The sequence below is a fragment of the Lissotriton helveticus genome, chromosome 3_1, assembly GCF_964261635.1.
Source record: "Lissotriton helveticus chromosome 3_1, aLisHel1.1, whole genome shotgun sequence".
Lineage (NCBI taxonomy): Eukaryota > Metazoa > Chordata > Amphibia > Caudata > Salamandridae > Lissotriton > Lissotriton helveticus.
In genome coordinates this window covers 90,566,619-90,584,698 of record NC_136061.1, presented here as the reverse complement: position 1 = coordinate 90,584,698, position 18,080 = coordinate 90,566,619, and the positions used below count along the sequence as shown (strand labels likewise).

Here is an 18,080-nt window from a genome sequence, read left to right as displayed (position 1 = left end):
TTGCTTTTTAATTTATACATTTCACCCCTCATTTTTTCTTTGCAGCAGATGGAGGTCTCGGTGTTTAATTACGCCGATGACCTCCAACTTGTTTTCAACCTCTCCTCTTCCCCATCCTCGGCTTCTAACTTTCAGAAGGTTATGCTCTTTATCCAAGGGTGGATGAACTGCAACCACCTCAAGTTAAACCCGGACAAGACCGAATTGGTCCTGACGGGGGGTGGTTGCAGTCCTTGGTCTCCTTCCTTCTGGCCCTCTGCCCTTGGCCCCCCCCCCTCTTCCTGTTTCTAAGGTCAAAACCCTGGGCATTTTCATCAATCCCATGCTCACCCTTCACACGCAGACCAATGCAGTTGTGTCTGCATGTTTTTTTTCCCTTCGGATCATCCGGAGGGTCTCTCGTTTTTTTTCAGCCGCTGCACTTAAACTCATCCTCATGGCCATGGTGCTCTCGCGCCTCGACTACGGGAATGTTATTTATAACGGTGCCCCGGCTTACCTGTTTCGTCGGCTCCAATTGATTCAAAATCAGGCGGCTCGCCTGATTTACGGACTCCCCAGGTTCAACCACACGACCCCCTTGCTGCAGTCCCTCCATTGGCTCCCAGTGAGGGAGAGGGCCCTTTTCAAGCTTGGATGTATTACCTACCAGGCTAAATCAGGAACCGCCCCCGCTTTTCTATGCAAAGCCATTTCCCCCTATCTTCCTTCACGAGAACTTCGTTCCACTCATTTGGCTCTTCTGTCCGTCCCTCGCTTCAGAAAACAGAAGTCCGGTGGGGCCAGATTTGCAATACTGGCTCCGTCCTTTTGGAATTCACTCCCGCTTACTCTTAGGACGTCTCCTTCCTACCTGGAATTCCGCAAGCATCTTAAGACCTTTTTGTTTTCCAGATCTGCAGCTGCTTAGCCTTCTTCCCTGTTTCCCCTGGCCTTCTGCTGCTCTGCGCCATGAAACCGATTCTGGTAAAAGAGCGCTCTATAAATATTTTAAAATTCAATTCAAAATAAATTAAGTGGCAAATCTATAATTATGCAAAATCGTCGCGGCCGGGCAATCGCATAAATGCAGTGGCCCTGATTTTACTATAGTTTTCCCCTAATTTTTTTAATAAATATTTTAGAATGCATGAATAATGTAAGTGTGTCTCCATTTTTCCTAAACAGCCAAAGGTGACGTACTTCATTGGCGAAAGTGGATAAAGTTCTTTGGAACATTTCTGAGTGTCAGATGGAAAGCTTATTTTTTAAATGTGCTGCCTCAGCCTTTTGGACCCAGAGGGTTTGGATATTTACCTTAAATGCCATCGGAAGATGCCCCTGGTCTTATTGAATATGATATTTATATTAGTAACCTAGCTTTGCAGTCCCTCTCAAGATGAATTATTTCTTAGAACTGTGTCACTTTGGATAGAATGCAAAGGAGCGGTGAATGATTTGAAAACTATGTCATTAGTCTCGGGAATCTAGCTGCCTATTGCAATTATGGTAGCAGCCTGGGAGAATGACTGACATTCCAGTCCATATTGAGGTACAATATAAAATACACCAAATATTAATTATGGCAGCAGCATGATCATTCACAGAAAGACGTGTTGTTTATAAGCAAAGAATGTTTGCACGTTATATGGCATGTGTGAAGGAAATTTAGAAAGACAGTGGTCTGGGAGAAAAGGTGAAAGTGGGCAATCCCAAAGTGAACAAGGAGAACAGGCTACATTTCAAGGGAAATGTTAGAGCTGTGGGTTACAGGATCATTTGATCAACAACAACGATTGTCTGCAGTGGAAGGATTGGGTAAGGATTGTGGGCAAAAAGCACAATAATCAACATTTTGTTGAAGTAGAAAACATTTAGAGAAAGTGAGGAAGTAAAAGTGGAGAAATGTGTTAAGTTGTGTTGCAGGTGGTAGGAAAAGGTGAGAATGGTCCAATTGATGATGTGCATATTAGGGATTTTCAAGTAAAACAGTAAAATTTGTGCCTTTCAAGGCACAAATATGGTGACAATCACATAGAGATGCTGCAACATGCACCTCCAGACAACAAATGGCATCAGATTTCACGCGAAACATACAGACCAGGTCAGCCTTGGAATCTGTTTGTTTAGGTGCTTAAACTAGTACCAAATTCTAAGAAAGATGTATGAGAAAAAAGATAAAAGATAAAATAAAACTGTTTAAACCTGATATTGATCACAAAGTATACGTAGGTTAACCACTCAAGGATACTTTATAGGGTAAATTGAGCACAATGGGAGTTATGCTTCTGTGAAAATGTATGCATCCATAAAAAGCGATTCAGTTATCAGTTGGTTGGATCAAAAGGACCTAGAAGTGTCTCAGTCTCAACTCCGAACAAGCAGTAGGACTGAGAGAGATGGTAGATGTAAATACCCTGACTGTAAAAATACTATATATGAGGAGGAATTTCCTGTTCGTTTTAAGAAGGACCTTGAAGGTCTGGATGGGGGGCATGGGGAATAAGGTTATATGCCCTTGATCAAGTCGAAAGAGAGATCACAACACTAGGTTAGTAAGCTGAGATCTGTAGACCTTCTTGTAAGTGAGGTGATTAGAGTTGGAAAAATTGAAAGTGAACACAATTATAGAGGAAGCTGAAGCAACAGAATGCCTTGCACCGGTAGTGGTAACTTAGAAGGCTGGCCAATTGTAAGGCAAGATTGTGCATCGATCTTTGAGAGCTAAATAAGTGTGTTGTAGTGGATTGCCACCCTTTTCCAAAAATCAAAGTAAACTGCGAAGAGCACCAAAGATGTTTTCAATGCTTGATTTAGTGCCTGCCTACCACTAGGAAAAAATACAAAACAGTTCCCCAAGGTCTAAAAGTCTTCATTAAGCTTTTCGGCATTGTTAGGTTCATGAGGATGCCATTCGTCCTAATTTGTGCAACATTGGTATTCCAGGCAATGATGAAAACAATATTTTTTCAAAGCCTTGTTTTAAGATATATCCAGTTGTTTTGTTTGTGTGTGTTTGTGACCGAACGAGGCACAATCAGAGATTAAACAGCATTCTTCAAAAATTGTGTGAGTGGCCTGACCTTAAAAGCAGAGCAACAAAAGCTCAAATTGAGTTAGATTGAGTATCTAGAGTACAACATCACAGGCAAAGATGTTGAATCTAAGGAGAAACTGAAGAGTTTCATAACAGATATGCCATTTCCAGACAACAAAGTCAAAGATGAATTAATTAGGTTTTTAAGAATTGTGGAATTATATAACCAGTTTATTCCCAACTTTGAGAAGACCAGGAATTTGAGAGTTATTAAAGAAAAAAGTTGAGTCTAATTGGGATCAAGATGGTAGGAGGAATTGTAGAGATCAGACAGTATCTGGAGAATGTCCCAAACTGATCAGAGGCAATCTCTGAAACTCAAAACAATCATAAACCTTTAAAGGAGTGTTTTAAATGTTTCCGAAGTTTTTGACGTAATGTCTAGTATAATATGTAACTGAGTGGTTGCAATGCAAGCCTTTAAGTTTGAAATGGTATACATACAAAGGGCAAAGAACTGGATTGACTATTTTTTAAGATTGGTTGGTAGTAGCATAGCTTGAGGTGATTTGTGTAATGAGGTGGAAGAGAATTTAGAAGGGAAAGAGTGGAGAAAGGAAATGGTTAATGATCAGGTTTAGCAGGAGGTAAATAAGAAAATAAAAGGTGGGTGATGGTGAGGACTGTTAAAAAAAGATTAGCTATGGGATAAAGAAGGCTTGATTTATTTTTTTCATGGCATGAGACCAGTGTCTCCAAAATGTTGAGAAAGTGTCTGGTGGATCATGCCAATGAGTGTAATTTGCGAATTTCGTAAATGAAGGAGAGGTTAATAGATGCTTGTTGTTGGCCAGGGATGGATCTGGTGACTGAGCCGATCATGAGACTGCTTTGAATATTTGGAAGTGATTATATTGTGAAGTGTACGCTACAACCCATGACAGTTAAAAATCTGCCAGGACAGTGGAACGATATCGCCTTGGAAATCCTAGGTCATTATATGCGTCTGCCACTATAAAAACCAGAATTGTTCTGATTGATAAGTTTTGTAGGTGGCTGGAAGTATAACGAGTGAATAATGCAGAAACATATGTCATACATTTCTTAAAGGAAGTATTCAGAATAGAAGAATTACATATCACCATTCTGATGGACAATGCGATTTAGTTGATGTCAAGAGAGAGAGAGAGAGCATTATTTTTTTTTAAAGCAAGAACGCGTTCAGTACGATTCTGTTGCAGTCCAGAGAAATGGAAGGGTATTTCTTTTTTCTAGCAACAAGGGGCATATGCCAAGTGGCATGAAGGGAAGATTTAATATGACATTGAATGAAACTGAACAAAGAGCAAAAGCTTTTGGGAAGTGGACAAGTGTTGGAGGTCATGGACAACTTGAAGTTTCATAGACTCACACTACATTCCACTACAGGTAAATTTCCATTTGAGCTGTGTAGGAATAGGGAGTTTAATTTGGTGATGTGTCCATCTTGGGTTGGAGTAGAAGAAATATAGGTAGAGATGTTGATTTTGAGGGTTGGAGCTATAGATATAAAAGAAAGATGACTGAAAGGAGGAAAAGGTTTGATAGCCGGAAGGATGGAAAAGATCACAAACATGGTTGTAGGCACTTGGTGAAGCTAAAAATTCAAAACTCACAAAACCTTTGAAGGTGATTAAGATGTTTTGCAGCATAGTCATAACAGAAGATTCTAGAATCTGGAATAGAGTAGTAAAGGTTTACAAGGCTACCAGGGACGGAAATGGTAAGGATAAGGAAGAGTGAGAATATACAGAAATGGACATCTGCTTTAAACAAGGGAATAAGAATAGTTATGTTGCTGGATACTTAAGAGATTATATGATGTGATTTTCTTTAATTTGATGGGCATTTAATGATTTTCGCCCTGCATGTGTGTTTTTATTTGATTTCATGTTTCTTTTGCTCTTTTGGTTTCCTATGCCTTCCCTGTTATTCTGTTAAATTCTTCCATAGTTTGTAGAAGTGTGTGTGTGTGTGTGTGTGCGTGTGTGTGTGTGTGTGTGTGTGTGTGTATATATATACACATATACACACTATTCTAATTCTGTGGCGCTCTTCTGTCATGGGTGGGAGGTGTGTGACCTTCTGATTGAAACCTTGCGTTGTCTCGGTGTGTGTGTGCGTGTATGTGTGTCAGAAGAGCTGATGGATGAAGAGCAAATGAGCTCAGCTACTCAGTGGCTGAGGCTTTCTGCGTTGGAATAAACTTACAGAACATTTTTAATTCTACCTTGAGCATTTTATTACAGCACCCTTTGGATAAATAAATGAATAAAAACTATGCCTATCAAAACATTGAGCCACCGGTGTATTCGCAACGCACTATTAGTGTTTTGAAGCTAAGTTTGCTCATCATACACTTTTCTCTTTGATTGCTCATCAGTTTTATTTGATGATTGCACATTGAACTGTAGATGGTTTTCTTGACTTTTTTAAATCAATTAATTTATTTCTTAAAAACAGGGCCTGTGATCGCAACCTCCATCTTTTCACTAACCCCTAATGAAAACCAAGACCTGACTTCCATAAAACACCAGGAATCTGAAAGAGATGAAATTCATTTTTCCTCAGGTGAGTGGAAATTGATGATGTATTTCAAGTGGAAACTGAGGAATTCAGTGTGATTTTTCACATACAAATGCACACTGTTGTACAACATGTGTGCCCTCACGCAGTAGGTTCTCTAATGCACTGACATAAATCATAGACGCACTGAATTACCAGGCCCACGAACAACTGCAGTACACACTCCAGTGCAGACCACCAACAATTGCAGTACACACACCGGCACAGACCAACAACTGCAGTATACACCGGTGCAGATCATGCACATGCTGTAAAAAAGTGCCCCTTTATGACATGGTCACTCCCACTTTTTGCCTGGCATTTGATGCAATTTTGACAGAAGTGCACTGGGTGCCTGCTATCCCGATCCCCAGTGCCGGATCTCATTCCCTAAAACTGTACAATTGTTCCCCCAATTGTCAATGCTTTCAGCACCCCCTGAACTCCCTGGTAAATGGTACCCCTGGTACCTAAGGCCAAGGAGACTAAAGAGCAGTTATAAGGGCTGCAGCACCACCCTAAACTACCCCTCCGCACATTGCAGACTGCATGACTTGGTGCAAAGAAAAGTGAAGACACGACATGGCACACCTCCTGTGTGCTATGCCAGCAGACACTGCATGTAATATAAGTAAGTCACCCCTACAACAGGCCTTCTATCCCTGAGGCAGGGTGCATAATATCACATGTGAGAAAATATTTCCATGAGCATATATGCCGCTGTGATATCCATGTCGATTCTTGGACATTACCAGTGAACAGGGAAGCCATCTTTAGTACATGCACTGCACACTGGTGACTACAAGTTCCCCAGCTACATGATGGCTTCACTGAAACTAAAAATGTTTGGTATCAAAAATCTCATATTAATAAGCCCAAACTGATTCCAGTGATGGATTTATTAATGCATGCACCCAGAGGGCACCTTAGTAGTGCCCCCTTTAAACCTACCAATCTCTAGTGTACTGACTGACTGGTTTAGAGCAGCCTGCCACCACAGACCGGTTTCTGATGCCCTGCAGGTCAGAGCCCACGCTTGCAGAGGGCAGAAACAATGCCTTTGATATGTGACCAAGGCTTCCCCCAGACTGGGAAAATGCCACCCTGTACCCCAGGCCCACTTGGCACCAGGACAGGTGGGAAAAATTAACTAGTCAGGAGGCGTGTGCCCTGTCAGGCTAATTCCAGCTAGGCTACCTGATGTGAACACAAAAACTAGAATTCCACCATCTTGGTTTTTGGTGGAATTAGACTCGCTGGTTCAGGGTTATGCCAACTTCCCACAGGAAGTACTTATATAGAGGAAGTAATCGCCCTAAAGGTAAGTAGCCCATTAGCCACTACCTGTCACTTCCTTTAACACCCCTAAATTGAGTATTTAGGAGGCACCCCTGGTGCCAGAAACTCTGATTCAATGGATCCAGAAGAAGAGGACAAAGAAGAGCTGCGTGAAAATAAGATCTGAAGCCTGCTTTGGACTTTTGGCGCGAGACTCTGTCTGCCTGCACCATTCTCGACCTAGCGACTTGTCCTGCAGCTGAGCATGTGCCAAGAAGCCTGGTAGACTGCCAGCCCTTGACAAATTGCCAGTAATCTCCCCTGGATTAGAGGAGCTACTCCTGTGCAATCTGCAGGCACCGAAGAAGCAGAGTCTGGTTCACCGTGTTGCCGCTTCCCAGCCAGCCCTATGCAGCAGCCACCCAGGAAGAGATACCTGTGCTCCTGAAGGTCAGATCTTCCCCCACCCACTGAGTGAGAGGACACCAGGATTGACCAGAGCCACACAACATTAACACCCGGACTACCGGATCCCTTGCAGCAAACAAAGCTTGTAAAAGTCCAATCTGGACTCCCACTGCACTCAGATCAAGCAGCCATCTATGGACATCAGCACCGCAGAGACGCACCTTCAGTGGCCCAGCTATCCTGATTTCTGCACCCTAAATCGGCAAGACCGACAACTGCGAGGGCCTTTAATGCACAGAGTCTAGCCTACCTATCTACTCTGCACCCAAGTGCCCGAGCCCGGGTACCCAAAAACCGTCTTTGCGCCTTGCTCCCGGGACCTTTGTACCCGAGCACCATTTTGGGAGCAGCCGGACCTGAGCCCCCTTTGCAACTTACTTTTAGATGGCCCCCCTTATTTCCACCGGCCAAAAGCCAAAAACTACCATCCCCACCAGCACCTCTGCACCCGGGCACTTCAGAGCAAGTAATTAGTAACTGCTGGTGGTACTTTGGATTTTGGCTTCCTACGACCCCCAGTCCAGAAGGAAACCCCTAGAAACCAACCATAAATAACTGGATACAACCTAAGCCTTTGTTCCCATAGGAAAGCATTGCTGCATAAAGACCCATTTAAGTGAACTTTTACTTGCATGTAAAAATCAATATTTAAAAAAGTACTTACCTGATAAAGAAGTTTTTGGCAACAAAATGTATATACAAATACGGCTTAGTTTTCTAAATTGGTCTCTGATTTATCCTTGAGTGTGTGCCTCATTTATTGCCTCTCTAAGTACAACAGATGCTTAGCACTACCCTCTGATAAGCCGAAATTCCTCACCCACACTACCACAAAAGAGAGCATTTAGTGTTATAATTTTTGCCTCTGCAGACCAGTAAGCCTGGAATCTCTTCACAGTGTATCTCGTTTTGGTCCACAATAGAGAGAGACAGCTTCCTTCACTTGCCCACATATTATTTGCATTAACTGACATACCTAATGTACATGCTCCATGCATAAGATAATGCTTCCTATATGAACATACGCACAGGAGTGAACTAATGCACACAGCAAGCTTGACACAATGCTGTACACAAAATATCCACATACTCACTGATTCATGCAGCAAAGATAGAAAGCACATTCTTATGCACACTAGGGATGCATAATTTCTATTTAAGTAACTTCATTTTCAACGGTTAGAATACTAAGTGTTATATGCATCCAATGTTAATAATCCTATGCCTGCTTTACTGGGGGAAAGGCACGAATGGTCCCTTTCATTAAAATGATTCCTTTCTGTGAGAAAAGGGGTGTTTCTCAACAAATGACATTTGTGGAATCTACATCTGATGTGCTAGATGCTGTAAAAGGTTGAAACGCTACACCAGATGACACCTGTGATAAGTGTGTTAGTCTCATACCACTGTAGATTCATATTTACCTACATTTACAAATATTTTGGAAAATGCTCGCCATTGAAATATTCAGTGTTTTGTGACCCTTACCCACCACATGTGCATCGTGAACCACAAACATCTCATTGACAACTTCATTTAAACACTCATGCACCCCCCCACAGAATTTTATTTGTACAAATGCATTCCACAAATTAGTGCACACAACACACAAGTGTATGTACCCTACACATTGCAGTGACAAACATAACACACACTGATGAAAACACTGACGTATGCATTGACTGCACTTGCACTCACCACACGTATGTAACAAGCCTAGTTCCACAGCTACAGTATTCGAAGCCCATGCCCCCAGTGAACCTATGGTTGTAGCATCTCGTGGAGGGGAGGGGAGGGGTTGGTTGGTGGTAGCGCTGTTTTGCCCAGAGGTTTATAGTGCAGCGTGGGGATGCAGTCCTCCTCTCTTAGGACTTCTCATTGATAATGTATCATGTATTGCTATGAAGACAAAGATCTTGAGTTCAGATCTGCACTCCAATTCTGCTCCATTAGCACAAGAGGATAGCCATCAGCTGGGTTGGTTAGTTGTGAAAATGGGGGTGGTTGGGATTTCAAGGGAGGACGTACTTGTGTCACTTTTCTTCCATTCTGATATTGTGCACGGTCTTATGGGGCAAAGATCTGGAGTATACTATCCTGGATACCAGCCACCATGGATCTGCTGTGCATTGGAATTGTGCCCTTCTTTCTGGGGTTGCTTCATGGAGTAGAGAACAGCTGGTTTACACTACCCCAAATATAATCTATATGTTATGACTGATGTCCTGCTTGGGTTGATATTTGTGTTTGGTGTTACTTTATGGGGTGCTTCATGGCTGAAGGAAGATCAAGCTTCTACCTCGTATCCAAGAAGTTCAGGGTGTGATAAATCTCCACTTATCATTTATAAAATTATCAAACAAGATAGAGCACGGTCTGTGTAGATGAAAGAATTCCACATGTCACAATAACATGGTTGAATTAATAAGCAATATGATGTCCATCTACAAAGCGTATTTACTTTCGCAAACAGAACCTGAAAAATGTTTTTTGAAATATACAAACCCAATTCCATAAATCGTTATCCAGTCGCAATTAGGGTTTTGCGATTCGGTATTTGGAAGGGGTGTTGTGGGCATTCTTTCCAAGTACAGAATAGAAATGGTATGTATGAATGTTTTGCAGCCAAAATGCGGTCGCTAAACATTTGCACTTTACCACCAACTCAAAGTTGATGGTAACCTATTCGCAATTGGGAAAGGGTCCCCAAGTGACCCTTACCCCTTTGAGATGGTTGGAAGAATATTTCTTAAGAGCAGGCAGACCACTACCTACTCTTACAAAATGAAAGACAATTTTTCACTTTTTTTTAAAAACACATCCCGTTTTCCTTTTTAAAAAATCCGCCTGCCTTTAAAAAAAGATAGATTTGTTTTAAAAGCAATTACAGACATGGCAGTCTGCTGACCCCATTTGTCGCCCACTGGGAATCGCAAAACATGTAAAACACACATAGGTGTTTGCGATTACCAAATAGCGTTTTGCAAATATTCGCTATTTGGTAATCGCAAACACTAATGTTAGTACTTTTGACCCTTAGTATGAAAACTGCCTACTAGTAAGAGACAGCCTTGAGGCCGTCTTCCAAAAAGTCACCAGCCCTACTCTCTCAGCTGGGCGAATCTTACATTTAATTTCCACTAACATTAACAACATCTCGTGAAACCTTCCCCCATCACTCACCCAGATGAGGCACTTTCTCATCAAATCTTTGATTACTCTTGACTTAAGATCTTCTGTAGTCCAAGTCTTCCAGCACCAAGTTCAGATCCAGGAAACTCATTAACAATGAGAATCTGGCAAATACTCTCTACCTGCTGCCACCTGGACAGTCAGATGATATTAACCCAGCCGGTACTCATATTAATAAAACTATTACAGAAACCTCCGTCAAAATTGCTCCCTTGAAAGCAAACAGTAAGGTTAGGAGAACCTCCTACGCTACATAGTACACTCCCGAGCTGAGGGAATGCAAATTGCACTGCAAGTCTCTGGAGGGCACCCGGGGACGCTCTAAACTAGAATCTGACAAACCCACGTATTTATTGGCCCTACTTAGGTACCACAGAAACTTACTTCAAACTAGATGTAAACAATTGTTTACATGCATAGAAGAAAATAACCACTTATTTTTTAATTTGGAAGGATTTCTCTCATCCTGGCACTTGTTTCCAATCTGTTCCTTTATAACTATTATTGTGCTCTACATTATCACTTCTTTTTTTTCAGGAAAAGATCAAAACCATCTATGGCGGATTTGCTCCTACACCCATTTGGACTCTCTGAAAGTCATTACAGAGATACCCACTATAAACTAGCACTGCATTTTGACTAGCTTTGTCAACATAGGTAATAAACCGGTCGAGAAAGCCATGTAGTCTATAAAACGTGGGTCCTCTGATGACCCCTGTCCCTAATTTATCTTTTCCTCCATTACTGATCTTGTCACTGTCCCTTGGACGCCTTATTCAACATGCTCCTAACAACAACAAATATTCCCCTCAGCCTGAAAACACATCAACATTCTCCCTCTTTCGAAGAAGCTCTTGGCTGACCTGCTTATGTTACCAAACTACAGTCCTATCGCACTTCTTCCATTCCCCGAAACTCATAAATACACAATGTTTCTGCAGTTCACTTATTAGTAATTTAAAAGTTAAAGCCTTTAATTTCACATGCTTTGCAAAGCACGATTGTCACTTTGCAAAATCCTCTCACCTAGCAGTCGGCGCAAGAAAAGTAAATGTAAGAGACAAACTGACTTTTGACATTTGCCTCTGCATGCAGAGCAAATGTGACTAGATAAAAACAAGATTAAAGCCCTCTTTACAGCTTATTCCCCCTTGCGATTGAACAGAACACATATTATTTGTCCGCTTATCAGAACGGGTCTAAAAATAACTCGCCCTGATGAAATCTGACTCGCCATAGAAAGTGGCGAGCAGATTTCTCGAGGCCTGGTAGACCAATTTCACTTCACTCTTGACAACCAATGATGATATGCAGTGCCAACACACCATATTAATCAGAACTGGCTGAATGCATACTCCAACAGATCATGTTAGAAAGCACAGCATGCCTATTGTGCACAACAAAGAACCATGTAGTTTGTAAGTCGATGATGCCTTTACAAGAACGTGCCTGTCCTCAAGCATCCATCTCCCACATAATTGACAGAACATCTAGCCTAGACCAAATTACAGCCTCATTAATGTAACACAGCACCAATATAATATAGTTCGCAGTATGTCCATCCCATGCACAGTAAACCTCACTTCACATTCATTATACAATTCAAAAACAAGTCTGACTTTATCATACCCTCGTGCACATCACATTGCACTGAAGATGTCTAGTTGGCTGACAGATGCCCGATCAATAATAAACCTCATTTTATAAATCAGCCCACATCATAATTATATAAAGCACAACAAAAGGTCACCAGCAGACTCGACTACGGCAACGCACTCTACGCCGGAATAAACAAAAACCTCATCCGCAAGCTACAGAACATCCAGAACGCCGCCGCAAGACTGGTCCTCAACCTGCCAAAACACTGCCACATCTCCCAGCACCTGCGCACACTCCACTGGCTCCCCGTCGAGGCGAGAATCACCTTTAAGATGCTAGCCCACGCTCACAAGGCCCTCCACGGCACCGGACCAGCATACCTGAACAGCCGACTCAAATTCCACGCACCCCAAAGGACCCTACGATCAGCCCAGCTTTCCTACGCTGTGGTCCCCCGCACCAGAAAGACCAGATCGGGAGGCCGCTCCTTCTCCTTCCTCGCGGCCAAAGCATGGAACGCCCTTCCGCTCCACCTCAGACAGACCACATCGCTCCCCATCTTCGCAAGAAACCTCAAAACCTGGCTCTTCGACAGACCCCCTCCTTGATGGAATGGAACCTGCACCCCCCCAAACCCCCCCACCCCTAGCGCCTCGAGACCCTTACGGGTGAGTAGTCGCGCTTTAACAAACTCCTGATTGATTGATTGAACAGCAGGCAAATTTTATCTGCTGTTATGGACAAAGCCACTAATTGTTTCTCCATTTTTCTTAGAACCAACAGAACATTCTTAACACATTGAAAGAAATATCCACAGTTGACAATCAAGTGCACCTCAAGAACACAGACCCTCCTAGCTTCTAGTTGACAGTCGTTCACCTTTATGGGAAAGAATAAACTGAAAAGTTGCACCTCTCCTGCACCTTAACATTGAGTACACTACAAAGTACGAACACATAACATAATTCCTAAGAAACCAAGATCAGCTGTCATTTAACACTGCTATAAACATCTAATCCAACAAAATGTAACACTTGATCACAAGATTTTTGAGAGCCTAAAAAATCAAACAAATGGTACACATGTGTTTTGCAAATGTAAATCATAAAAATTCACAAAGTTAATAAAAGGGTATTTATTTTGGAGCCCATTCCCCAGCATCAGTCTGTTGAAGTTGCGGGTACATACGAACACCTTTTTAAGATAAGGCAAAGCAAAGAAATTGTAAAAGCCAAGCATTTCAATAGAAAAAGTAATTTGTTAGTATGTTTTAACAGGTGAGAAGATTGCTAATTCTGATGTGCTCAGCAAGAAAACAAAGAAGGAAAAGCAATTTCTGAAGAATTCACAGAATATAGCACAAAGGGAAAGCAGTCATTGGCAAAGCACAGGACCAGAAGAACTGATGGGACCTTTGCATCAATCAGGTTTTGCATATTTTATTTCTCAATGCACGCATTTAAGTACATAGTGGACAATCCATGTTGGCCCTGTTTAATTGTGCAAACGTGAAGGGGAGAGAGGTTTTTACAGAGCCAGTATCAGTACTACCCCTTTCCTTTAAAGTTTATAGAGAGTAAGAAGCCTGGCAAGCTCCTATTTGTAAAAAGAAAATATTTATTTACATTCTAGTGTCACTTATGTACCTCTTCCAGAATAAAGAGATTTGTTTGAAGATATTAATTTGTGAATTTTCCCTGTTTTAACACTTTTCATCAGCCCGCCAGCAGCTCCGTCCAAAGCGCAGCGATACCCCTCCGGGGGTGATACAGGCGCTCTACAAAACCAACAAATAAATAAGTGAATAAAGATCTTTTTTTGGGAGGCGGAAGCAAGATGGCGGAGTGAAGACGCCACAGAGGGAATGCTCCACAGAACCCCTGACCCTCGAGTTTGAAGAAATTCGAATGAGCGCTGTAAATCTGTAATTGAATGGCTATCGAGTGGAAGATACAGAGACGCTATTGAGGTGCCATCATTAAAATGTTATAGCTGTCCACGACGGTATCGGGTACAAGGCTGGCGTGATATAATAACGATTCAGCAGAACGTACCTATGAGTCATCTGTCTGCCCGGCTCGGAGTTTGAGGGGTCGGGTTCTGCGGAGATCTGCAGAGACGCGGACTGGCGGACTGGTGGACCAGCTGGTCCGGTAGAGGCTGCAGCTGCGGTAACCGAGAGAGCTGAGGTGAGCTGGAAAGAGGAGGGGGAGGAGCGCTCGCAACGCTGAACGCCGAAAAATCAGAACAGGGACGGCTGCAGCAGCGGAAAAGCGGTAAAAGCAGCAAGGAGTCTGTTTATTAACTCACGAAGGGGTATTCTTTTGTTAAAAAAAAAAAAACAACTCTGGAGGTGTTTGAGGTGGTCTCAGGCTGCTCGAAATTCGTCGGGAGCTATTAAAGGGGCCGCGTCATTGCAAGGAACTGGTTTTGGGACTTTGTTTTGCTTGCTGAGTACTGAGCACCAAGCACTGGGACTTAAGAAAAGAAAAGAGTAATACATACCGGGCCCCTTCATTTCTTTAGAACTAGCTCCAGTAACATTGCCTCAGTTGCCAGCTGCTAGTTGTTAGGGGGTCAGGTACATCTGGTACATCTGATACATCGGTACATTGTTTTATTGTATACTGAGCTAAATCATCGTGTCAATGGCTCCTAAAAACACCAAGAGCAAAGCAACCAGAGGCAATCCCTTGGAAGATGGGCTTGATGAAGGGGTCTCTCCAGTATTCAAACCAATTTCACCAGTAGTGGTAGCGAGGATGCCTCGACAGGTGGATAAACAAGCTGGTAAACAGCAAACTATTCAATTCAATATAAAAACTCCTAATAAAGTTAACACCACTGCTGCCACTGCTACCAAAAATAAGGATAAAGGAAAGGATAAAAATGAAGCTGCAGAAATATATGACAATAATTCAGAGCAACTGATTGGAAACTTAGCTAAAGACCGCAAGGGAGTGCTAGATACAGCAGGTAAGAGTGCTGCAGTTAAGGTGGATAACGCAAGCAAGACTGAGCAATATGAAATTATCACGACTGATGCTCTTACCGCTCCTACCTCAGATACAGCAGATGCTGCTATTGAACTACACTCTAAACCTCCCCAGCCTTTACCGGTTTTAGATTTAACTGAAGCAGACGAGAGAAGCTCTGGTCATCATAATGTTACCGACGTGATTGATGCTACTGATAGTGAGACTCAATTAGAGGTTAATTCTGATGATCCAGAGTATGAGGAGATGGTTGAAACTGGTGATAATGAGAGTGGCGAAGATACAGGTGCGGACATAGAATATACCTCTGCACAATTAAAAGCTATCAGATCCTCCGCTTTAAGAAAAAGGGGGAAGACAAAAAATAAAGTCAAGAAGGGGGGGAGAATTCTGACCCCTGCAACGTTATTAAATACATTGATACCAACTATGAGCGGGGGGAAGCTGCTTACAGATCAGAATTCACTTGGTAAGTGGCTCCAGGCTCAAAAAAGAGAGGCCAAAATTCTTCCACCAAGTCTACCAAGTCTACCAGGAGGAAACACTTTGGTAGGGGTGAGCCCGAAGTCACAAGCCACTCTGTCCAATAGTGATACTTTACTTAACGCGGAGGTAAATCGAGTCTCTGAACTGCCAATATCGCCTTTTTTAATTGATCCCTCTGCTCCTCCAAACACATTACCTATTGGTATCACTAGGATTGATAACAATGCTACTGCTACTGTTATTGCTGGGGGCTCTCAGAAAGATACATTTATTGCAGCTACCACTTCACACTGCGGGTCAATAGTAACACCTATTATTTCCATCTCCTCTTCACCGGCCTCTGCTCATGCCAACGCTGATGTTAACGCTAATGCTTCATCTTTGGATTTAATCTTAAAAACTTTAATGGATCATCGCCAAGAGGTACAAGAGAACTTTCGACAACTAAGAGAAGATAACACTAAAATGCACAGCTCCCTCCAGGAAGTTACTAATAAACTAAGTGGCGTGACTCAAGAAATCGAGGAACTACAGCAAAGAGTTGTGGAAGTGGAGGAAACTGTTGCTACTACTTCAACATCAACAGATCGTCATAACGAGGAAATAGGGGCTCTGCAGAATAAAGTGGAGGATCTGGAAAATCGACAGAGGAGGCAGAACCTGAGACTCTTTGGGATACCCGAGGGATCCGAGGGAGCAGATGCAAGGGCCTACATGGTAAAGATTTTACAGAGGGCATTCCCGGATTTGTCAGATTGGGACTAGGACTCTCAGCTTCAGCGGGTACATAGACTTCCTATCACCCCTAGAACCCAAGAGAGCAAATATCCACGGCCTTTCCTAATCTACTTTGGCAACTATCTGTTGCGACAAGCAGTCTCAATGAAAGCTAGGCCAAATTCTCCAGTTACAATTGATAATGTAACCTTTTTTGTTAAATCCGACCTCAGCAAGATCACCATGGACAAAAGATGGGGGCTACGTAAACTGATCGATTCTTTTAAGTCCCACGGAGCAATGGCCTACCTACAAGAACCTGCTCGCCTCAAAGTTATCAAATCTGGTCATAGTCACTTCTTTCATGATGTCAAGGAAGCGGAGCTGTTTCTTTCAAAAATGGACTTAAAAACTTAATTAAGTTAACCTTGAAAGTAAATGGGTAGAAGGAAATGGAGGCAAAAAAAAACAAACAAAAAAAACATATATAATACTAATCAGGTATGGGCACTACTTCTGTTTAAAACTCACTAGTCTCATTTTCTTCCTTCTTATTTTTGTATATCACCTTTTGGCTGATGGCCATTCTAATTGATGGCAATATAGAGGGCTAGGGTTCATGTGGACTCCTCTCAGGGTGGCTGCCCCTCTAACGGCAGCAGAAGATAGAGGGAGGCTTCCGGGTAGGTACGGGGGGGAGGGTACCAGTGGAATGGAAGGGAGGGAAGGGTGGGGGGAAGATGGACAGGGGGGAAAGAAAGAAAAAGACAAGGCAAGGTTAAAAGTGGTTAACAATAAAAATTGTAGACAAGGAATGTTATGGCGATTAATGAGAGGTGCAGAACGTTTTTTATTATCAAGAATTTATAATGCTGCAATTTAGGTGTTTAGCCTGGAATGTTTCGGGCTTGAATAATAAGAACAAGAGGCGTATGGTGTATGAAGAACTTAAAATGTATGACCCACATTTAATTATGTTAACAGAAACACATGTTTGTTTTAAAGATAAGAAAATACTGAGTCAATTGGGATATGAGGTGGTGGTGTGTACTACTTTAAACGCTCCTATTAGAGGAGTCGCAATATTGAAAAAAAAACAACCATGGGGGGTAGTGATTAAAACTGCCTCGGATAATGGAGGCCGGTGGGCCATTACTCAAATGCAGGTCGAGAACCGTAAATTTGTTTTCTGTGCTATATACGGACCAAATATTAATGACCCGCGTATTTTTGATTGGCTAAATATCGAATTGCTTTCATGGGAGGGGGAACTTATCATGATGGGGGATTATAACTGTGTACTAAACTATGAACAGGATGTGACCAAGAGAGGCCCAACTAGACGCATGCGCAAAACCAGGGCGGCGATATTAGAACTAGCTCGGATACACAATGTAAAAGATGTATGGAGGAGCTTGTATCCATATCAACCTGGCTACACATTTTACTCCTCACCGCACAAATTGTATTCACGTATAGACTTGGCGTGCGCTTCAGATGAGGTTATTGAGGCTGGACGTATGGAAATCTTTCCAAAGGTCTCGTCGGACCACAACCCAATTTTATTGTCATTTAGTATAACACAAAGGGACCCGGAAGTTAGATTGTTTACTTTTCCTAGATATATATTGGCAGATGCAGTTTTTGTTGGAACGTTGAAGGCACATATCAGAGAATTTATGGAAATCAATGTAGGAAGCGCATCACTTTTATCAATCTGGGAT

General features: G+C 42.4%; 1 protein-coding gene across 2 annotated transcripts in view; it reads left to right on the top strand.

Annotated features, from left to right (window-relative positions):
• Positions 1 to 18,080, top strand: part of LOC144822139 (uncharacterized) — a 71,608-nt gene that overhangs the window by 33,202 nt on the left and 20,326 nt on the right. For both annotated transcript variants that reach the window (XM_078679287.1, XM_078679286.1), the window contains exons 3-4: positions 5,519 to 5,626; positions 13,435 to 13,584. In XM_078679287.1, the coding sequence (XP_078535413.1) occupies positions 5,519 to 5,626; positions 13,435 to 13,584 (258 nt within the window). The remainder of the gene's footprint in view (positions 1 to 5,518; positions 5,627 to 13,434; positions 13,585 to 18,080) is intronic.